Here is a 24931-nt window from a genome sequence, read left to right on the forward strand (position 1 = left end):
AGATCAGGGGGAGTCGGAGGCGGCGGGGGGGGGGGGGGGGGGTGTATGTGTTCAGTAAGATAGCATTGGCAAATTCAGTAGTACCATCCTTTTTTTATGTTTATGTGCCAGAGATCATTCAAGAGTAACACAGAAGCCGGGCATGGCCTCCTTAACCAACATGACACAGGCAACGACAAATCCGCTCCACGTGACAGCCGTCTGACTTATGTTCAGACCTAGAAACAACCGTAGTCATTTCTGCATAATACAAGTGGCCAGAACTGGGGAGAAAAAAAATCAATAAAGAGAAAACAAAACAAAACAAACAACTTTAAATAAAATACAGCTGCAAATATGAGAAAAACCCTTGAAACGGATCTGTATAGTTTGGCCAAACATAAAATTTGGTATAGCATAGGCACCATAAAAAGTACTGCTCAATTCAGCACATTGTTGCCAGACAGATTCAAACTATACTTAATATTAGTGTGTTTCAGCACCATGGAGAGTTCTCAGTCTCAGGCGATCTAAAAAGGCCCATGATTCTGCAGAGGTGTCAGGAACTCAGTACAAGACTTGGAACTATATAAAAGCACATATAGGAACTGAAGAGAAAAAGGGATATTTTAACTGGACAAATAGAGGTCCCTAGAAAGACTTACCTTTTCTTTGTTAGGAAGTGTTTGTGTTCTGGTAAAAGTGTCTCCTCCATTAATACTGATCAGTTCTGCATCTGCAGGCGGAAATGGCGCAGGGAACACCACCACGTCACTCTTCAGTGTGTCCGAGTTAAAACACACGTCATACTGCTGAGCAGATTTGGAGTAAGACCAGCTCCCGTCAGGGTGTGTGGTGACCATCGGGGCGCTGTACCTGCCCAAACTCCTGTCTGTCCTGTGGCATTTCACAGCCATCAAACTGATGAGACTCAGTAAAAAGATGACGGACACGCACACAATGGCGATCAGCAAATACAGATTTAAATCCGAGAAACTCTCCTCTTTTATCGGCGCGTGTCTGAATGTGGTCTTGTCGTCACCTGCGCTTTCAACAACCACAACATCAATAGACACAGTCGCTGACAGTGAGGGCTCTCCGTTATCACAAACCAAAATGACCAGCGGGTGAGTTTTCAGGTCATTGTCACTCATTCTCCTCTTAGTCCTGATCTCCCCGCTGCTGGTTCCGATTCGGAACAGATTGTTTCCTTTGGGTTCAGAGATGTGGTAAGACAGCAGCGCATTGTAACCAGAATCTGCATCTACAGCCCTGATCTTGGCCACAAAGTAGCCCGCATCAGCAGAATAGGGAATGTTCTCGGTGTTAACGGAACCGAGCTCGGAATAGGGCGCGAGAATCCCGGGACTGTTGTCATTCTCATCCAGGATAAAAACATTTACAGTCACGTTACTGCTGAGCGGAGGAACACCAGAGTCTGTGGCCTGAACTTTAAACTCAAACATTTTTATCTCCTCATGGTTAAACGATTGTAAACTGTGTATATCCCCACTATCAGGGTTTATACTTACAACAGAATATGCATTTCCAGATTTATGAAGTGGTAATAATCCATAAGTAATTTTGGAATTTTCATCTAAATCTGGATCAACAGCTGAAATAGTGTAAATGATTTGGCCTTTAGGGCCATTTTCTTTTACAAAGATATTTATGACAGGATTTGGGAAACGTGGCGGATTGTCATTAACATCAGATACATACACTGTAAAAACACGAGCGGCAGAAAGAGGTGGAGTCCCTTCATCTGACGCCATGATTGTGACATTATATCGATCAACACGCTCTCTATCCAATGGCCCATCCACTACAAGAGAATAATAATTCTTATATGACGACTGCAATTTAAAAGGAACATCACCTACCACTTTCCCATGCGTATTCCCATTCTTTCCCGAGTCTTTGTCCGATATGGTTATCAAAGCAACCGTTGTTTCTTTTTTAGCATCCTCCCTTACTGTGTTCACTTGTGACGTTAATGATATTTCTGGCTCGTTGTCGTTTATATCTAACACCTCTACTAATATTTTACAGTGAGCGGATCGCGGACTGGACCCTTTGTCTTTAGCCTGAGCATGAATCTCGTAAGCATTGTGTTGCTCAAAATCCACACTGCCCTGCACTGAAATCACGCCGGTAGAAGAATCAATTTTAAAAACGCCGTTTGTTTTGTCATCGTTGTCTTGGTGAACTAAATAATACATAATTTCACTATTTACACCCTCATCTAAATCAGTGGCACTCAGATTTATGACCAATGTTCCCACTGATGCATTTTCAACAAGACGCACTTTGTAAAGAGCTTTGCCAAACACGGGTGCGTTGTCATTCACATCTTGCACATTTATGACTATCTGAATTGTACCTGATTTGGGAGGTTTTCCTCCATCTACAGCAGTCAATGTGAGCTGGATCACAGGATGTTTTTCTCGATCTAAAGCTTTATGCAGCACTAACTCAGCCGACACACTCTGCTCTCCTCCGCTTTGTACATCCAGGGAGAAGTGCTCGTTCGGACTCAGCTTATAGCTCTTTACCGAGTTCGCGCCAACATCAGGATCCGATGCTCTCGGCAACTGAAATCGGTCTCCAACAAAGGCATTCTCTGATATGTTAAATTGTTTAGACCTAACACGAAACGATGGAGCATTGTCATTAATATCTAAAACATTTATCGCAATGCGAAACAGGTTTAACGGATTGTTAACAATGGCTTCTAAATTCACTGAACATTGCGGTGCGGCAGGACAAAAGTTCTCCCTGTCGATCCTTTCGCTGACGAACAGCACACCAGTTTTCAAATTAACCTCAAAATATTTTCTTCCTAAAACTGCGGGGATATGAAATCCGCGTGATTCCAGTTCTTGAACATTCAAATTAAGATCCTTTGCGATATTTCCAACAAACGTCCCCGTGTTCACCTCTTCTGAAATGGAATATGCGATCTGGGCTGAGGCTATAGACAGCAAGCGCAGCACAACCAGACACACAACGGTCCAGCAAAGACGAGCCATTACGCATCTATTTTGTAAACTTCATCAATCGCCGCAAAAAGAATATTAATAAAACAGGTTCCATACTTTGGTTATATTGCCCTATATGCCATTTTGTTTCAGTGCATACAGCCATAAAGACGAAACAGAACAAAGCGTATGAGCGCGCGCTCAAAGGCGATTGAGGAGGAGTCAACGTGGGCGCGCACAAAAGTTGCAAATCAGTTCTATACTGACACCAAGTGGCTTAGAAGAAACAACTATAATGACAGTATCAGTTCAAATATATATATTTTTATTCTCAATATCCATACATTTTTGAAATATAAAAGCATTTGTTTACGTTTTACGCATTTGACAATTGCATCTGACAAATTAAAATGAAATCAATTTAAAAAATGCTTTATATGTTATATCTTACCTTTTCTTTATTAGGGAGTGTTTGTGTTCTGGTAAAAGTGTCTCCTCCATTAATACTGATCAGTTCTGCATCTGCAGGCGGAAATGGCGCAGGGAACACCACCACGTCACTCTTCAGTGTGTCCGAGTTAAAACACACGTCATACTGCTGAGCAGATTTGGAGTAAGACCAGCTCCCGTCAGGGTGTGTGGTGACCATCGGGGCGCTGTACCTGCCCAAACTCCTGTCTGTCCTGTGGCATTTCACAGCCATCAAACTGATGAGACTCAGTAAAAAGATGACGGACACGCACACAATGGCGATCAGCAAATACAGATTTAAATCCGAGAAACTCTCCTCTTTTATCGGCGCGTGTCTGAATGTGGTCTTGTCGTCACCTGCGCTTTCAACAACCACAACATCAATAGACACAGTCGCTGGGTATAATAATTCTTGTACGAGTTCTGAACTTTAAATGGAGCAGAGCCCTGCATGTTTAAGGTTACCTCTCCGTTTTTACCAGCATCATTATCAGCTACAGTTATCATTCCAACCATTGTGTCAATCGGAGCATCTTCTTTAACAGTGCTCACTAAAGACGTCACAGATATCTCCGGAATGTTGTCATTGACATCCAAGACCTCGACCAATACTTTACAGTGTGCTGCTTTCGGGTTATAACCTCGGTCTTTTGCTTGTACTCTGAGTTCGATTGCATTCCTCTGCTCGTAATCCACATCTTTTTTTACAGTAATTTCACCTGTTTCTGAGTTTATCGAAAATGAGTCAACATTTTTGTCATTGTTGTGATTAACTATTGAATAAATGATTTCACCGTTCACACCCTCATCCAAATCAACTGCTTGAACAGATAGCACGTGAGTACCACGTGCTGCATTTTCAGTTAATTTGGATTTATACAAAGACTTACTGAAAACAGGAATATTATCATTAACATCCACAACCTTAACTATAATCTCTGTTGTACCAGATTTGGGAGGTTTTCCTCCGTCAACAGCAGTCAGTGTGAGCTGGATAACAGGCTGTTTCTCTCGATCTAAAGCTTTCTGCAGCACTAACTCTGCGGACACACTCTGATCTCCACCGCCCTGTACATCCAGAGAAAAGTGTTCATTTGGACTCAGCTTGTAACTCTTCAGCGAATTACTGCTCACATCCGCGTCAAACGCGCTCTGTAATGGAAATCTCTCCCCTGGAATAGCGGATTCGCTGACATTCAAATTTGTTATTGATGTCCGAAATGCTGGTGCATTATCATTAATGTCAAAAACACGTATCTCAAATCGGTAAATATTCAATGGGGAGCTAATCATGGCTTCTAAAGGTAGAGAGCATTTAATATGCTGCTCGCAAATCTCTTCTCGATCAATTCTCTCTCTGACATGGAGATTTCCAGTTTTAGTATTAAAATCGAAATACCTCTTGTTCGGTCCCGGAACGATATGAAACCCTCGTACCTCAAGATCCTGAATATTCAGATTAAAATCCTTCACCAAATTCCCAACTGTAGTGCCTGGGTTTGCTTCCTCCGACACCGAATACACCACCTGTCCGCCCGCTATATTCCAAAGCCAACACAGAAAGTACACAGAAATCCCAACGCGGATTCTTGATTGCCCTTTGGACGCCATTGTCTCTAAACCTTCTGGATATGCCAAAGTGATAAAAATCCGATAGCATAGTCACTCAGGAAATATTCACAGGAAACCACACGCTACAGCAGCTTCTAGACACAATGGCGAATTCTGAACAAAGCCTCTCCGCTCGGGAAGCTTCCAAATGAGGCGGAGCTTAGTGGAGTCAAGAAAATTCTCCTGTAAAAATGGAAGGCTAGTGACATCGTGCGGACAACTGCAAACTACACTGTTTCTAAATAAAATATTTTGCTGTTTAATCTTTCGGTTATAAGAGCATACAATTAAAATAAATTAGATAATTCCTAGAATGGAGTAAGTGTCCACATCAGACTGGCTATCTAATCATAACAGTGGCATTGAATGCACACACTTAACAAGGCTATTTAATTGGGAAATTAATTAATTAATTAACTAAAAAATGAAAATAAAATAAAATAAAAGTACAAGACACAATTAAAAGACCTGAATCGGAAATATATTACTTATTTAAGGGCAGTGGTTTTCAAACGTTTTTGTAACCCGAACCCCTGTGGCCTAAATTATTTACTTGAAGAACCCCTCCTGAGATTCTAAGTAAATATTTAATAATGGAATGCCATATTTCCATGTTTACTTGAAAAATATTTTTTATCCGTTTAAAAGTTTTTTTTTTCAATCAGAATTATTTCACATAGCTATTGTTATTAGACATAAAATGGCATAACATTTCATTTCATGATTGTAGTAACCAAAATGATCACAGTTATCAATATTATCAGTGTATTGTTAAAAGGTGCTGGAAATGTTCCAGAAGTACTCATACTCACACTGAAAATATGCTGAAAACCAAAAAAAAAAAAAAATAAATAAATAAAAAATATTGATTTTTTGACTTACAACATAACATGTTATATACCAACATGCACTACATGCTAAAAAGTTTTGACTAAAAAAAAAGTTTCATAAAATTATAAACCTCATATTTCATCCTTTACATCATTTTTTAAAGAAAAGTATGAGTCACAATGATACATTATAGGCATTTTATCTGCTCCATAAACAATTCTACATAGGCTACTTTATTATTGAAGTGTTGAGATTTTAAGAATGCACATTAGTTTGTTTTCCATCTTCCAGTTAAGATTACCAACACAATTTTGGCCCAATTTTCGCATTGGCCTGAACAAAAGCAACAGACAGGCTGAATAAAATCGCAAATCCACTGTCTCACTCTGCTAATGGAACAGCAGAAACAGGGTTGTTTCCACGGTACAAAACGAACTCATGAAAGTGCGTATCAATAGCACGCGTTTATGTTTCGATTTGGCCTACTATTTATACGCAGAATTTGACTTTGACTTGCACATGATACGCAATGGGTATGATTAGGGTTGTGGGGTTGATGCTTATCATGTGCACGCGAAAACGGCATATTATATGCACATCAAACACATGTGTATCATATGCAAGGCAAAGTCAATTTCTGCGTGTCAATAGCACGAATTTCTGTTTGTATTTGACGTACTATTTATATGCATTTTCACGAGACCACCTCTGTAAACAACGCAGCTCTGTTCTCATAAAGACTACGTTATTACACATTTCAATCTTAAATTTGTTATTTAAAAAAAATAATTGTATTATTTAGTTCTAATGTAATAAATTAATTTAGCTTTTCATCAACTCACTAACGCCCTGAAAGAACAGATATGAACGTTTGCGTTTTCAGCACCACGGACAGAGTGCGTTAGTGCAAAAGACGATAAAAATGCACTTTAAATCTCCATGAAACCAGAGTAGATTATTTTAGGGAGAAATAAGGTAATACGGATTCTTATTTCCCCTCAAACCTTACATAAAATCACTTAAATTAGCAATATACAGCACGAAAATGTAAAAGTAGAAACAGCAGCTCTAACCAAAGCGTTTTCCTCACGTGTAATAAAAATGTCTTACCTTTTCTTTATTAGGAAATGTTTGTGTTCTGGTAAAAGTGTCTCCTCCATTAATACTTAAGGTATAATAATTCTTGTACGAGTTCTGAACTTTAAAAGGAGCAGAGCCCTGCATTTTTAACGTTACCTGTCCGTTTTTACCAGCATCACTATCAATGACTGTTATCATACCAACCATTGCGTCAATCGGAGCATCTTCTCTGACATTATTTATCAAAGATGTTACAGAGATTTTTGGAACATTATCGTTAATGTCAACAATTTCAAGTAGCACTTTACAAAGAGCAGCTCTAGGTTTATGCCCTTTATCTTGTGCCTGCACGCGGAGCTCCACAGCATTTTTTCTTTCGTAATCTACATTACCTTTCACAGTAATCTCTCCAGTTTCAGGATCTATTGAAAATGATTCGACATTTTTATCATTATCGTGGTTAACTAAAGCATAAACAATCTGACCATTTACACCCTCATCTGGGTCGCTGGCCTGAATTGTAACAACAGAAGTACCAGGTGGCGAGTTTTCATTTAGACGAGCTTTATACAATGATTTACTGAAAACAGGAATGTTATCGTTGACATCTTCAACATTTACGATTATTTGCATTGTTCCTGATCTTGGAGGTTTTCCTCCATCTACAGCGATGAGTTTGAGCTGAATTAATGGCTGTTTCTCTCGATCTAAAGCTTTCTGCAGCACCAATTCAGCAGACACACTCTGCTCTCCTCCGCTCTGAACATCCAGAGAAAAGTGTTCATTCGCGCTCAGCTTGTAGCTCTTTACCGAATTACTGCCCACGTCCGCGTCAAACGCGCTCGGCAGAGCGAACTGCTCCCCTGGAAAAGCTAATTCTGAAATATTTAGTGTTGTCTTTGAGGTACGAAATAATGGTGGATTATCATTAATATCTAGTACGTTTACCTCAAATCTATATATATTCAAAGGAGAGTTAACAATTGCTTCTAGAGGTAAAGAACACTTCGCATTCTGTTCACATAGATCCTCTCGGTCTATTCTCTCCTTAACGTGAAGAACACCAGTCTTTAAATTCAAATCGAAATACCTTCGGTTGGTCTCCGACACGATTTGAAATCCACGTCTTTCAATGTCCTGTAAATTCAAGTTAAAATCCTTAGCTAAATTTCCAACTGTCGTGCCTGGATTTGCCTCCTCCGTTATGGAATACACAATCTGTCCATCTGCAAAAATCCCAAATCGAAGAAAGATACTAAAAAATATCCACACGTTCAAAATATGCCCCTCTGTTAAAGCCATTTTACCAAACCATTGCTGTGTATGCTAAATCACCGACATTCTCCCGCATGTCTGTAAGACGTTTTCTGCTAAATCAACGAGTGGTCTGTTTCCGAGGACAATGGCGTACGACTAGCAAAGCCCTTATCCAGGAAGATACAACAAGAACAATAGGAGGAGCCTCATCTTATCAGGAACGCTCAAACAACAGGCAGATACTGACATCGCGCGGAAAAACAGTGTATCACATTGAACATAGAAAGCAAAACATTATTTTTGAACCAACCAACTAAATAACTGACTAACTGACTAACCAGAATAAAACGACTTGATATATATTTTTCAAGTGTCTAACTATTTCAATTGAACTGCAAATTAACAAAAATATTAAAAATATCTGAAAGATTTACTTAAACAGCACAAAGAGACACACAAAGGGGGCTTTTAAAAAGTTGAAACGTGTTTAAAAAGAAGCTTGCTCTGCAAACCTCTTAGATTAAACAGTTTGCATTCAGCTAAATGTATCACCTTGTACGAAAAATGTAGATTGATTGATTGATTGTCTGTAGTGCATAATAATATAAAATCTTCATTTCCAAGAAAAAAACGCATTACATGTGTAATACGACGGGACAAATAACTGTTACCTTTTTCATCTACAACCAGAGAATATTTATTTTTGTAAGTATTCTGTATACGAAAATATGCAGAATCGCATAACTTAAGAACCACTGCTCCATTTTTTCCTGCGTCTTCATCTTTAACGGCGATCAATCCCACCATTGTACCAGCAGCAGCGTCTTCTCTCACTGTTTCAGCAAGAGATGTCACGGAAATTTCAGGTACATTATCATTAACATCAACAATTTCAACTAAAACTTTACAATGAGCAGCCCTTGGTTTCTGGCCTTTATCTTTTGCTTGGACACGAATTTCTACAGCATTGCTAGTTTCGTAATCAATATTCCCTTTAACTGAGATTACACCACTGACAGAATCAATGGTAAAAGCGTTTACCACACTATCCTCATCATGGCTTATAAATGAATACATTATTTCTCCATTTAAACCCTCGTCAGCATCACTAGCATGGACCGTGACAACAGAGGTGCCTTGGGGCGCATTTTCCGTTATTCGTGTTTTGTAAAGAGATTTACTAAATACAGGAATATTATCATTAACATCCTCAACATTAATAATAATTTGCGATGTTCCTGATTTGGGAGGTTTTCCTCCGTCTACAGCGGTCAGTGTGAGCTGGATAACAGGCTGTTTCTCTCGGTCTAAAGCTTTCTGCAGCACTAATTCAGCAGACACACTCTGCTCTCCTCCGCTCTGAACATCCAGAGAAAAATGCTCATTCGGACTCAGCTTGTAGCTCTTTACCGAATTACTGCCCACATCAGCGTCAAACGCACTTGGTAAAGTAAATCTCTCCCCCGGGAAGGCTGATTCTACAATATTTAGTTCCGTCTTTGGTGACTTAAAAGTGGGAAAGTTATCGTTTATGTCTAAAACATTCACCTCCAGTCGATACATGTTTAAGGGGGAATTAACAATAGCTTCTAATTCCAGAGAGCATTTATTGCTCCTTCCGCATAACTGTTCCCTGTCTATTCTCTCTTTGACGAGAACAACACCACTTTTTAAATTAACACTGAAATACCTCTTATTTGGGCCTGAAACGATTTGAAATTCACGATGCTCTAAATCTTGAAGATTTAGGTTCAAATCTCTCGCTATATTTCCCATTGTGGTTCCCGGATCCGCCTCCTCCGATACCGAATACACAATCTGCCCATCGGTAATATTCCAAATTGAAAACGTTGCAATAAAATACATCCACCATTTAAATCCGCGTTTCGGCATTTTCATAATTCCTTCAATAAATCAGTCTCATCCATTCGGTAATAACCAAACAACGCCGTAATTCCTCACAGCTCATGCAAAAACAGAGACAGTACTGTGGCCTTTCACGAACAAAAGCCCCACGTGATAAACTGAACCCTCCCTAACTGAGGAGGAGCTTTGCATAGCTGAGGTAAGATGAAATCCCAGTCTCTAACGACACCGCGCGGACAAATTGGGGTGAAGATAATTCAGTAAGAAGGGACCCAATATCTTTCAAATCACAATAGAATAATTTAAAACTATTTACTTATATTATTGAACAATGTTATTAGTGGATAATTAAAACTCACCAAAAACTTAATTGTATATATACTGTTTTATGTCTGTAAGTTTTGTCAATTCACACTGCATTTAAATAAAATTAAAACTAGGGAAAATGAAGTTTCATTACATTAAAAATGCTATACCAAACGTGCCAAAAATGTATTTCTCTATCGTTCTCATTTGTTTATTTGTTTGTTCTGTATTGCATCCTATAAATGTTGTGATTCTGACCACAAGAAAAAATGAGGCCTTGTGATCGGATGTGACAAAATCTGATATCTTGATGTTTTGGCGCCAGGTGTTCAGTACCACAAACAGCTCCAAATACATATTAAGAATAAGCACCATGTAAATGCAATGTCCACTGTGCGAAAAATCTATATGTGCACTCTAAATTAATAATTACAATACTTTGCAACCACAAGCAAAACAATAAACAGTCAAGACAACAGAGAGGACGGCAGTTCGATATATAGCTCGAAAACTAAACAAAGACTAAATTCGCCACAACATATACATGGCAATATAAGATGAAAGAACAGTGGATTTCATATTTGCGTTTTCAGCACCACGGACAGAGGGCCTTAGAGCAAAAGACGATCACGATAGAACTACATTCTAAACATGTGCGCAACAGAAATAAAATATTTAGGAAGAAAAAAAAGGTAATGGTTCATAATTTCCTCCCCGCATTCTTAATATGGAAAAAAATGATATTCAGCACGAATAATTCAAGAAAAGAAACATCAGTTCTAAACCACAGTGAAGAGAATAATGTGTTTTCCTCAATTTTAATAAAAAAAAATATCTTACCTTTTCGTTATTAGGAAGTGTTTGCGTTCTGGTAAAAGTGTCTCCTCCATTAATACTGATCAGTTCTGCATCTGCAGGCGGAAATGGCGCAGGGAACACCACCACGTCACTCTTCAGTGGGTATAATAGTTCTTGTACGAGTTCTGAACTTTGAATGGCAACGAATCGCGAACCTTAAGCTGAATTTCCCCATTCTTTCCCGCATCATTATCCAGTACAGTTATCATACTAACCACTGTACCATTAGCTGCGTCTTCGTTAACAGTATTTACTAAGGAGGTAACAGCAATTGCTGGTCTATTGTCATTTATGTCCATTATCTCCACCAACACTTTGCAGTATGCGGCTCGTGGTTTAAGGCCTTTGTCTTTAGCTTGTACTCTAATTTCAACAGCAGCGCCTTTTTCATAGTCTACAGTATCTTTCACAGTTATAAGACCGGTTTCAGAATCTATCGAGAATACATCTACATTATTATCGCTATCTTGGCTCACTAATGAATATGCGATTTCACCGTTTAGTCCCTCATCTGGATCACTGGCGTGAACTTGGATTACGGAGGTGCCAAGCGGTGCGTTTTCTACTACTCGAACTTTCAATAGAGGTTTACTGAACACTGGAATGTTATCATTCACATCCTCAATATTAACAATTAGATTTATTGTCCCTGACCTTGGAGGTTTTCCTCCGTCTACAGCGGTCACTGTGAGCTGGATCACTGGTTGTTTTTCGCGATCTAAAGCTTTCTGCAGCACCAATTCAGCAGACACACTCTGCTCTCCTCCGCTCTGAACATCCAGAGAAAAGTGTTCATTCGCGCTCAGTTTGTAGCTCTTTACTGAATTACTGCCCACATCAGCGTCAAACGCATTCGGCAATGGAAATCTTTCACCTGGAAATGCCGACTCTGATATATTAAAATATTTCACAGAAGAGCGAAATGTAGGTGTGTTATCATTTATATCTATAATGTTAACTTCAAAACGGTAAACGTTTAATGGCACATTAACAATAGCTTCCAATGGGAGACAGCATGTTAAGCTCCGTCCGCACAGTTCGTCTCTATCGATTCCGTCTTTAATATGAAGAATTCCAGTTTTTGTATTTAAATCGAAATACCTCTTATTTGTTCCAGATACTAGTTGAAATCCTCGATTATGTAAATCCTGTAAATTCAGTTTTAAATCCTTTGCAAGGTTGCCGACTGTTGTTCCCGGGTTTGCTTCTTCCGACACTGAATATACAACCTGCCCGTCGGCGATACTCCCAAAGAAAAACAACATATATAAAAGAATCGTTGGAAGACAATCATGGACCAAAGCTATTGCCATATTCCGTTTGAAAACAAAGACAATATTCATCAAGATATCAGCATTCGTTCTAGTTTCGTCTTTTATTCACTAAAGCAGAGAGGAGGCTGAGAGCTGTAGCATCGTTCGAACAAAGCCATTTGACGCTACACCCGCTGCGAAAAACAAGGCGGAGACACGCGAACACAAAAGCAAAGACATTAACCATGGACTGATGGTGACCTCTAGTGGAAGAGCAGAAATATTTGACAACTCATAGCATGTATATAAACCGCTGAATGTGCACGGTAAAACTGTTGTATGATTAAGACAGGCTTTTCCAGAAAAGGCAAATAATAATAATAATAATAATAATAATAATAATAATAATAATAATAAAAACAATCAGTTAAAAAAGAAAACATGATGTTTCACAGTGTTGTTGACAGATGTACTAAAACTTTTGTGTTTTTAGCAGAAAACAAGTTTTAAAAATCTCTTAAGTATTAAACTCTGAGAACGTTTGTATTGTTGTATGTATTTATTATTTTTGAAATGTATAATTTTTTTCTACTCTTTAAAAATCCACCAAGGCAAAAACAACATTAGAAAGAAGAACAGGAAGTTGAAGATGGAAAAGAAGACTGAAATCAGCTGAAACACCTAGATGGTATAGAGAAAAATTCAAAGCCGCGTATGGTCAATAACAATAGAGAGTTTCAGTACCATGGACAGCAAAAAGCAGCAGCAAACAAAAAATAAAAATAAATGAATAAATAAATTGTTTTTTTAAATCCTCGTATGTAGCTACATATTTACATTCTTACCTTTTCTTTGTTAGGAAATGTTTGTGTTCTGGTAAAAGTGTCTCCTCCATTAATACTGATCAGTTCTGCATCTGCAGGCGGAAATGACGCAGGGAACACCACCACGTCACTCTTCAGTGTGTCCGAGTTAAAACACACGTCATACTGCTGAGCAGATTTGGAGTAAGACCAGCTCCCGTCAGGGTGTGTGGTGACCATCGGGGCGCTGTACCTGCCCAAACTCCTGTCTGTCCTGTGGCATTTCACAGCCATCAAACTGATGAGACTCAGTAAAAAGATGACGGACACGCACACAACATAGAATATTTATTCTTATAAGTGTTCTGTAATACAAACGGAAGGGAATCGACTATTTTCAATTTTACAGATCCATTTTCGCCAGAATCGTCATCTTTTACTGTAATCAGACCGACCATTGTCCCTTTTTGTGAATCCTCCTTCACAACATTAACAAAAGACGTTACAGATATTTCCGGAATATTGTCGTTAATGTCCATTATTTCGACCAATACTTTACAATGAGCTGCTCTTGGAAGCGGACCTCTATCTCTCGCTTGCACACGTATTTCAATAGCATTAATTGATTCGTGGTCTAATTTACCATGAACTGTTATTTCACCAGAAACTTGATTGATTGCGAATGACTCGATATTTCTATCATTAACATGTTTAATGAATTAATATACAATCTCTCCGTTTTGTCCATCGTCCGCATCACTCGCGTGTACTGTGATAACGGAAGTTCCAATGGGAGCATTTTCTGGAATTCGTGTTTTGTAAAGTGACTTTGTAAACACAGGGATATTGTCGTTTGCATCTATGATATTAACAGTTATACTTATTGCTCCTGATCTTGGAGGTTTTCCTCCGTCTACAGCGGTCAGTGTGAGCTGAATCGCCGGTTGTTTCTCTCGATCTAAAGCTTTCTGCAGCACTAACTCTGCGGACACACTCTGTTCCCCTCCGCTCTGAACATCGAGAGAAAAGTGTTCATTTGCACTGAGTTTGTAGCTCTTTACCGAATTACTGCCCACATCCGCGTCTAAAGCGTTTGGTAATGCATACCTTTCCCCTATAAATGCCGCTTCAGATACATTTAATTGTAACGATGAAGAGTGAAATGTTGGAGAATTGTCGTTTATATCCAATACATGTACTTCAAATCGGTACATGTTCAATGGCGAATTAACAATGGCCTCCAATTCTAAGGCACATTTTAAGATACGTCCACATAGCTCCTCTCTGTCTACTTTATCTTTAATTTGAAGTATTCCCGTTTTCATATTTACATCGAAATACCTCTTGTTGGGTCCAGAAGCGATCTGAAATCCACGGTTTTCCAGTTCTTGCAAATTAAGGTTTAAATCTTTTACTATATTGCCTACTGTAGTCCCCGGACTGGCCTCCTCCAAAACAGAATACACAATCTGCCCGGAAGATATCCTCGGAAGAAAATAAAATACAGTCATATATATCCACAATATATTTCGTTCCTTTAGTGAATTCGCCATGATCCGTCAGCATCACATCCACAGGAAAACTAAACACATTAAAAACATCCGCAGACTGTTGTAGTAAAATAAACCACGTTCTGCACTACGATTCAGAAAATCTATATTGTGCCTTCTCACGAACAAAGCCCTCTGCAGCTCAAACGCCCTGCCCCCAAAACGGGGAGGAGTCTCGCAGAGAGAGAGCGAGAGAGAGAGAGAACAGATAATTTTAACTCAGGTCGCTGATGACACCTCGTGGATGTACATAGTATGGAACAGACAATTATATATTGAGAGGCTAAATATGTTTGAAGTGAAATGGACAAAGTCTGTCTCCATTTTGCTGAACATGAGTGAAAATGTCTCTGGACAAACACTAATGAAATCACATGATCTTATTAATTAATTAATTAAAAATAAAATAATTTAAAATTAATAATTTATATTTCATTACTAAGCTAATATGTATTTATGGTTGAATCAGCGTGACCTGAGATTTAAAAACTCCATAAACACAACCGCTCATGTACTTGACATACTGCAATTAAAAACACACAAATCGAAATTACTAAATAAAAGCAACAATTGAAACTGTCCAATAAATCAAGCCAGCGGTGTAAAATGCATGATTATAATGTTATTTATGGTCAACGCTATCAGCACCATGGACAGCACAAATTATTTAGGAGGACGAGACGGGACAGAAGACAAATTAAAATTAAAAGATGTGGATGATATAGTGAATGTAAATGAGAATCAAAGAGCCAATAAGCCTACTAGTTGCAAACAATAGGTTTAAAGTACTTTTTACATTAGCGTTTTCAGCAACACGGAGAGGATGCGTTAGTGGAAAAGACGAAAAATGTTTTTTAAACCTATGAGCAAAAGAAATAAAATATTTAAAGGAGAAAAAAATGTAATGGTTAATAATTATTTTCCCCTCAGTTTGACACACACACACACACACACATATATATATATATATATATATACAGATCCTATATATATATATTCATATACAGCAAGAATATTGCAAGAAATGAAAACAGCAGTTCTAAACCACAGCAAACAGAATAATGTGTTTGCTCGCTTACCTTTTCTTTATTAGGAAGTGTTTGTGTTCTGGTAAAAGTGTGCGGACCGTTAACCATTAACGAATATCTGTTTCTGTATGTATTGTCTAATCTAAATTGCAGAGCGTCCTTTATTTTGAGCTGCACAACACCATTTTTACCAGCGTCGCCATCTTTTACTGTGATTAATCCCACCATTGTACCTGGAGACGAATCCTCTCTCACTTCATTAACCAAAGACATTACGCTTATTTCTGGTACGTTATCATTTAGGTCAATTACTTCGACTAAGACCTTACAATGTGATGCTCGTGGATTTGGGCCTTTATCCTCGGCCTGAACACGAATTTCAATTGCAGCAGTTTCTTCATAATCTATGGGGTCCTTTATGGTTATCTCACCAGTAATTGGATTGATAGAGAAAGCATTTACAGTGTTATCATTATCATGATTTATAAAGGAGTAGATTACTTCACCATTTAGCCCCTCGTCTGCATCTTTTGCGTTCACTGTGATCACAGAAGCACCGGGCGGTGAGTTTTCTGGTATCCGCGCTTTATAAAGTGGCTTGTCGAACACAGGAATATTATCATTCACATCTACTACATTAACTATGATCTGCGTCGTACCAGATTTTGGAGGCTTTCCTCCGTCGACAGCGGTCAGTGTGAGCTGGATCACCGGCTGTTTCTCTCGATCTAAAGCTTTCTGCAGCACTAATTCTGCAGATACACTCTGATCTCCTCCGTTTTGCACATCCAAAGAAAAGTGCTCATTCGGACTCAGCTTATAGCTTTTTATCGAATTAACTCCAACATCGAGATCGAAAGCACTTGGTAATGTAAATCTCTGCCCTGGAAATGTCTGTTCAGAAATATTAAGATACAATTTTGAGGTGCGAAATGTCGGTGCATTGTCATTAACGTCTAAAATATTTACCTCAAATCTGTATATGTTCATCGGCGCACTAACAATAGCCTCCAACTCTAACGCGCATTTAGAGCTCCGACCGCACAGCTCCTCTCGGTCTATTCTTTCTCTAACGAAGAGAATACCATTTTTTGCATGTAGATCAAAATATCTTTGGTTAGGTCCTGTGACGACCTGAAACCCTCTCCTCTCAAGGTCTTGTACATTCAAGTTTAGATCATTTGCTAAATTTCCTACCGTGGTGCCGGTGTTCACCTCCTCCGACACAGAATACACAATCTGCCCGTTTGCGTTATTCCAGTTATTAAAGTAAAACACAATAAAAATCCACTTAAAGCTCCAACAGTCATCTGTTAGGTCCATATTTCCTCTGATTAGTAAAACTGTAGATTAAACAAAAAATGTATCATTCAAATATTCCATTACAGCCTTACTGCTTTCGCAAAGACACCGACATAGCGACTCCAAGGCGGCCCTGTCCTCTCGAACAAAGACCTCTGACGAGGCGAGGATCCCTACCCAATGAAAGGAGGAGCTTTCCAAAGACACAAGAAAACTTACATGGGTTGCCACTGACACCGTGTGGACAATCATGTTCAATACTTGAAAATGCCCAACATTTTCTGATCTCAAAATTACACGTATTTTAAAAAGATAACGTAGAAAACAATTCACCAGATATTCATGAAAATAAGATGCTACTGATTGCCATCAGATAATCTAAGATACTGTGAAAATATGTTAGGCCTATAAAAATGATCAAATCTGAATAATAGCCAAATAGAAACATACAAATACAATACATGCTGTTATTGAAAAGCGTAATTTTAGCATAAGATGCAATAATAATAATAATAATAATAATAATCATTATTATTAGTATTACAAAAACAAAAACAAAATACATTAGAGAGCTCTTGAAATAACTTTAACATCACGAAATAAAAAGCAGATTCAGCTGATCGGGTTTTTTTTTTAAATGGCGAAAATCTGCACACGTGTTTAAAAAATAATATATTGTTGACATTAGAAATAATAATAAAACCAGTTCTAGAAACGAGCTTTCAGTTTATTAAGCCTATAACCTAAAACGTGAGCAAATGCTAAATTCTATATAAAAAACTTCACACAAATATCTGCGCTTCAAGGAACGAGCCTTACCTTCTCTTTGTTAGGAAATGTTTGTGTTCTGGTAAAAGTGTCTCCTCCATTAATACTGATCAGTTCTGCATCTGCAGGCGGAAATGGCGCAGGGAACACCACCCTGCAGGATTTTATTCTGATCTCTTTTAATTATAGAATAAACAATATCACTATTAGTACCTTCATCAAAGTCTGTCGCATTTAACGCCACAATTGTCGTTCCAATAGCCACATTTTCAAAAACGGTTGCTTTATACAAGGGCTTACTGAAAGCAGGAGCATTATCATTAATATCTAAAACTTTGATAATGATAAGAGATGTGCCTGTTTTAGAAGGGGTTCCTCCGTCTACAGCGGTCACTGTGAGCTGGATCACAGGCTGTTTCTCTCGATCTAAAGCTTTCTGCAGCACTAATTCAGCAGACACACTCTGTTCCCCTCCTTTGTGGACAGCTAAAGAAAAATACTCGTTCGTACTAAGCTTGTAAGTATTTATTGAATGTTTCCCAACATCTGCGTCTGTAGCATGATGGAGAGGAAATCTAACACCGGGCAGAGTGGTGGTCTCAGCAATTTCTAGCGTTTGTGATTTCTCGCTGAAAGACGGAGAATTGTCATTTACATCCACAATATTAATTTCTATTTGATAAAGCTTCAGTGGATTGTTGATAACCGCTTCTACATTGAGTGTACATTTTGGTGCTTTGGCACAAAGCTCCTCTCTGTCTATTCTTTCGCTCACATACAGAAACCCAGTTTTTAGATTTACCTCGAAATATTTTTTCTTGGATCCCGTGACAATCTGAAACATGCGCGATTCCAGTTCCTGAACATTAAGGTTTAGATCCTTAGCGATATTTCCCACTGATGTTCCCGGATTCACCTCCTCTGATACAGAATAAGAGAGCTGCCCTGATACCGCGTCCCAACAACACTCTAAAACAACGAGCACAATACAGGCCACAATAGATTTCCTTCTGTACGGCGAGAACATTATTACATCCAGTGAATCCCGTGCAGTGATCCACGAAATAAAAGACGGTATTCCAAGTCCATCAATGCGAATAAAGAAACATTAGACAATATTCCATTTTAGCGAAGAGAAAACAGGAGGCCTTCGGACACTCTCTTAAACGTCCAGTCTCTGAAACAAAGCCGTGTGAAGTCTCCTCCCAGCTAAAACCAGGAGGGGCTTCCAGACACTGGAGACAGCTCGAAATTCAACGGGCTATAGTGACACCACGCGGATTAATGAATTCATATCCACCAAAAACCCTAATACCACAAACATGTCATCATATCAAATTGCGGTTATTTGTCATTTTTTAAACTAATACTATAAGAAAATATTTAGATTGTTTGGTGTGTCCAATATATGAGAGGACATGGGGGCACTTTCGTCATCAAAACACAAACTAGTTTGTATTTGCATATTCTGTATTCATCTTTCGTATTAAGAGATATGTTGGTAACACTTTCTATGAAGCCCGTATTTATAATACATTATAAGGCTATTCTTAAGGCATTTTAATGAATGAATAATGCATTATTTAAAAAAAACATTATAATATGTTGTATCATCTCATAAATAATCATAAGAACAGTTTTACTGTATTATAATGCTTACTTATTTGTGGTTATAGCTGTTAAGAGTATGATGATTTATAACACAATGAACATCCACTTAAGTTACAATGAATTATATTTCCCATAGTTATAATGTATTATAAGTTTCATATCTTACCTTTGTTTAAGATCTGCACAATAACTTAGTACATCTTATTAGTGTTTTTACTGTAAAATGACAAGTAGAAAGTATTCATGAAAACATCCAAAAGGCTTTATAATGTGGTCTTATTATGTGTAAGTGGTCGTTGTCTGCTTTAAGTAAAGTATTTAAAGCAGACAAAGACCACTTATAAATAATAATAATAATAATAATAATAATATTTTTCTCAAACAGCGATAAAATCAAATATCAGATCAGATGAATGTGTACAAATTTGCTTTGAACTATTTTTTATTGTAATATCAGTATGGTTATTTTGATGGTACCCTTTAGACAACTGCATGTCAACTAGCAGTCAATGGAGTAGTATGTCTGCTAAATATCTGCTAACACTTTATTTTGATGTTTCTACCAACCCTAACCTTAACCTAAGTCCACTAATACTCTAAATGAGAGTTAGCTGGCATGTAGTTGCAAAATTGCTTATAGTCAATAGACTAAGGGGACCATCAAAAAAAATCTTGTTTTTTTTTTTCATTTGAAAGTATTACAACTGATATTAAACTAGCTGGGGCCGGCTCCACCCAATCAGAATTAGATAAAGATTGCGTTAATTTTTTGTGCAGTGATTAAAACCAATCCGAAGCGGACTGTATTTTGAGAAGTTTAAGATATAACGTTAGCTGGATACTGCCCCAACAATCATAAAATAACACCAAGCATTTTTATTTTATTAGCTGAAAGAAACGCGCGCTAAATTCACTTCAGTCTGTTGCAGAAAAGCAGAGGCTGACAACGAGTGAAAACGGGCAGAAATATTTGTGCACTATCACGTGGAGTTTGTGAGTTAACGAGGATTTTAATACATGAGTATGTATCATAGCCTACCACTGAAATTACCTGAGCAGTTTTAATGTTCTAAAAAACCCTGCTCATTTAACGTGCATTCATTGCATGGACGGGCAAGATAAGCGTTTAAAATGCATGTAGGCTGCAGTTCAGTTGAAAGCTTACCTCCTTTAACTTGCTGTCAATGCTGAATGTAAGAATGAAAACTGAAAGTAAATAACACTGCAATTATGGCTTGTGCGATGAAAGTTGCGTTCGTTACTATAGCAATAGTTGATTCGACTGTAATATCCAGTAATGCAAACTATTCGACTTTTTTGTATTTTATTTTTTTTATTTCGCCGTTTTGAATTGAGAGTAGGGCTGTCATTTACGTGATTCATGTAATTCATAATTATTGTGACAATAGCATTTTTTCTGTTTTGCGTTTTCACCATATTAGGAATACAACTAAAATTGAATGGGTGCATATTTTAAAATAAAAATATTATTTGCAGTTCAGATTGATTATTTTACAAAAAATCTTGTTCTTGTTCTTTGACTTTTTTTCCCCACTAAATCCATTTAAATCATTTATTTATTTAGTTCCTTTACCATTACCATAGTGGTCTAGTCTTCTTTTTTTTTTTTACTATTCAACAATGAAAAAAAGTTTATTTTGTTTTGAAAATGCATGATATTCTAGTTCTAGGCTGCCCATGAAAGCTTTTTTTCAGTGTACATATACTATAGTTAATATAGCAATATCTACAGTATAAATATCTAGACATTTTCCCCTTGCAATATCAACCCCCAAAAAATGCCCACCCAGGATTTCTGCCAGCCCACCTTTCTATATCTGTCAAGAACCGGGTCTGATTCTAGCTCACAGCAAAATTAACATTAACCTCACAGGAAACATTCTAAAGCATTTAAATACTCCTAACCTATCACAAGATGTAGTAAGATACTGTGTAGATCTTAAATAAACAATGTCACGATATGAGATAATCCATTATAAATTAAGTGGATTTAATGTGGTATTAATTGTGCGTTCTAAATAATCATACTCTTAAAAGTTATAACCACAGATGCTTAAGTATTACAATGTATTATAATTGTTGTTATGATTATGTATGAGATGATACAACATGTTAGAAGGTTTTTTATAATGCATTATGCATTCATTATAATCACTTAAGAATATCCTTATAATGTATTCTTAATACGGGCTTCATAGAAAGTTACTCCGATATTTTTAAAAGACTTAATTAGATTTCACTGTGAGCAACATGCAGTTCTATAGTATCAAATTCGCTTACATTACAGCAAGATTTACTTTATATAACTAAATTATGAGACTAATAAATATATTAAAATCATCGTAAATTAATTTAAAATTATGCATATTACAATTACAAAATTCGTACAGCATAGCTATCATCACTTCACATTTAGAAAGTTTGAAAATACAAAGCAGCCTATTTTGAAACAAACAAACGTATAAATAAACAAATACATACATAATAGTAACAGGAGAAACAAGTAGTTGCGGCGATGTTCTTCAAAAAGACCAGGATCAATTCAGAACCACGGACAGCTCCACAAAAGAGCGAAAATGTGGTATTATGCAAAAATAATAATATTAAGCCATTCCTGTAAGTCTGTTTACTTCAGCAAAAAAAATAAAAGTCTAAAATGTGATCTTGATCTGTCTTTCTAAGCGAGTAAACGATCTCACTATTGATGTCCTCATCTTTGTCTGTTGCGTTTAAAATGATCAGAGTGGTACCAATTGGCAAGTTTTCAACAAGACTAGCTTTATATAAAGGGCGACTGAACTCAGGAGCATTATCATTATTATCTAAAACTCTAATAAGTATTTGAGATGTGCCTGATCTCGGTGGATAGCCTCCATCTGCAGCGGTCAGTGTGAGCTGGATCACAGCCTGTTTCTCTCGGTCTAACGCTTTTTGTAGAACTAGCTCGGCAGAGACACTCTGCTCTCCTCCTTTGTGCACAGCTAAAGAAAAATATTCATTTTGGCTTAGTTTATATGTGTTCACAGTATTTTTTCCTACATCCGCATCAGACGCATAAGAAAGAGGGAATTTTACTCCTGGTGAAGTGTTCTCTGCGATGTCTAAATACTGAGTTTTTTCACTAAAAGTTGGGGCATTGTCATTTACATCCACAATATTAATTTCTATTTGATACAGCTTCAGTGGATTGTTGATAACCGCTTCTACATTGAGTGTACATTTTGGTGCTTTGGCACAAAGCTCCTCTCTGTCTATTCTTTCGCTCACATACAGAAACCCAGTTTTTAGATTTACCTCGAAATATTTTTTCTTGGATCCCGTGACAATCTGAAACATGCGCGATTCCAGTTCCTGAACATTAAGGTTTAGATCCTTAGCGATATTTCCCACTGATGTTCCCGGATTCACCTCCTCTGATACAGAATAAGAGAGCTGCCCTGATACCGCGTCCCAACAACACTCTAAAACAACGAGCACAATACAGGCCACAATAGATTTCCTTCTGTACGGCGAGAACATTATTACATCCAGTGAATCCCGTGCAGTGATCCACGAAATAAAAGACGGTATTCCAAGTCCATCAATGCGAATAAAGAAACATTAGACAATATTCCATTTTAGCGAAGAGAAAACAGGAGGCCTTCGGACACTCTCTTAAACGTCCAGTCTCTGAAACAAAGCCGTGTGAAGTCTCCTCCCAGCTAAAACCAGGAGGGGCTTCCAGACACTGGAGACAGCTCGAAATTCAACGGGCTATAGTGACACCACGCGGATTAATGAATTCATATCCACCAAAAACCCTAATACCACAAACATACCATCATATCAAATTGCAGATATGTCTTTTTTTTATTTTATTTTTACTAATACTAAAAGAAAATGTATAGTTTTTTTTTTTGGTGTGTCCAACATATTAGAGGATATGGGGGCATTTTAGGCATTAAAAAATCTATTTTGCATTTGCATGTTCTGTATTCATCTTTCATATTAAGAGATATTTTTAAACGACTTAACTAGATTTCACTATGAGCAACATAATCTTCTATAACATCAAATTCTCTTATATTACTAAAAGTATGCCTTTATATAACTAAATAATTAAACGAATATATTAGCATTATCATAAATTAAAATGTATGCGTATTACAATTATTCATTTGTGCAGCATCGCTATCATTTCACATTTAAGCAAGTTTGAAAATTCTGGTTACAATGCACTATTTTCAAACAAATGAATAAATTCGTATTAATAACAGGAAAAATAGAAGTAGTTGCAGCGATGTTCATCAAAAAGACACCGACTAGTTCAGAACCACGGACAGCTTCGCAAAAGAAAATACAATTTGGTTTTACTATGCGATAGTAATATATTAAGTCTGTTTACTTCAGCAAAACACTATTAACCATAAAGCCACTTTTAACATTTTAAGTCTCAGAATTTGCTAATGTAACTGTCAATAAAAACAAGTCAATGAGAGGAAACACTAATCCCACTAATTTTACAAAACGAAAACAAAGAATCGCAATGATATGCGATAGTAATATATTAAGTCTGTTTACTTCAGCAAAACACTATTAACCATAAAGCCACTTTTAACATTTTAAGTCTCAGAATTTGCTAATGTAACTGTCAATAAAAACAAGTCAATGAGAGGAAACACTAATCCCACTAATTTTACAAAACGAAAACAAAGAATCGCAATGAAAATAATTCAATCTCTTACCTTTTCTTTGTTAGGAAGTGTTTGTGTTCTGGTAAAAGTGTCTCCTCCATTAATACTGATCAGTTCTGCATCTGCAGGCGGAAATGACGCAGGGAACACCACCACGTCACTCTTCAGTGTGTCCGAGTTAAAACACACGTCATACTGCTGAGCAGATTTGGAGTAAGACCAGCTCCCGTCAGGGTGTGTGGTGACCATCGGGGCGCTGTACCTGCCCAAACTCCTGTCTGTCCTGTGGCATTTCACAGCCATCAAACTGATGAGACTCAGTAAAAAGATGACGGACACGCACACAATGGCGATCAGCAAATACAGATTTAAATCCGAGAAACTCTCCTCTTTTATCGGCGCGTGTCTGAATGTGGTCTTGTCGTCACCTGCGCTTTCAACAACCACAACATCAATAGACACAGTCGCTGACAGTGAGGGCTCTCCGTTATCACAAACCAAAATGACCAGCGGGTGAGTTTTCAGGTCATTGTCACTCATTCTCCTCTTAGTCCTGATCTCCCCGCTGCTGGTTCCGATTCGGAACAGATTGTTTCCTTTGGGTTCAGAGATGTGGTAAGACAGCAGCGCATTGTAACCAGAATCTGCATCTACAGCCCTGATCTTGGCCACAAAGTAGCCC

At 37.7% G+C, this 24931-nt stretch overlaps 3 protein-coding genes across 3 annotated transcripts in view; all 3 read right to left on the reverse strand.

Moving 5' to 3' along the window:
- Window positions 1-549: 549 nt before the first annotated feature.
- LOC107596352 (protocadherin alpha-3-like) lies at window positions 550-3140 on the reverse strand. The gene has a single exon (XM_016287076.1). It carries the CDS (start codon window positions 3009-3011, stop codon window positions 609-611), a length of 2403 nt encoding a protein of 800 aa, XP_016142562.1. The 5' UTR covers window positions 3012-3140; the 3' UTR covers window positions 550-608.
- A 196-nt stretch (window positions 3141-3336) lies between these two features.
- LOC107596380 (protocadherin alpha-2-like) overlaps window positions 3337-24931 on the reverse strand; it is a 24668-nt gene continuing 3073 nt past the window's right edge. Inside the window, exons 2-3 of the mRNA XM_016287103.1 lie at window positions 3412-3804; window positions 3337-3357 (exon numbers count right to left, since the gene is read on the reverse strand). Coding sequence (XP_016142589.1) covers window positions 3337-3357; window positions 3412-3804 — 414 coding nt within the window. The remainder of the gene's footprint in view (window positions 3358-3411; window positions 3805-24931) is intronic.
- Window positions 13657-14934, reverse strand: LOC107596354 (protocadherin gamma-C3-like). The gene has a single exon (XM_016287078.1). The coding sequence runs from the start codon at window positions 14847-14849 to the stop codon at window positions 14016-14018; it is 834 nt and encodes a 277-aa protein (XP_016142564.1). The 5' UTR covers window positions 14850-14934; the 3' UTR covers window positions 13657-14015.

The sequence above is a fragment of the Sinocyclocheilus grahami genome, unplaced genomic scaffold (assembly GCF_001515645.1).
Source record: "Sinocyclocheilus grahami isolate Dianchi unplaced genomic scaffold, SAMN03320097.WGS_v1.1 scaffold218.1, whole genome shotgun sequence".
In the NCBI taxonomy this organism is placed as follows: Eukaryota; Metazoa; Chordata; class Actinopteri; order Cypriniformes; family Cyprinidae; genus Sinocyclocheilus; species Sinocyclocheilus grahami.

What these genes read in the sequence shown, in the direction of transcription:
- LOC107596354 (XM_016287078.1), bottom strand. Translation starts at nt 14,849, where the DNA reads ATGGCGAATTCACTAAAGGAACGAAATATATTGTGGATATATATGACT.
- LOC107596352 (XM_016287076.1), bottom strand. Translation starts at nt 3,011, where the DNA reads ATGGCTCGTCTTTGCTGGACCGTTGTGTGTCTGGTTGTGCTGCGCTTG.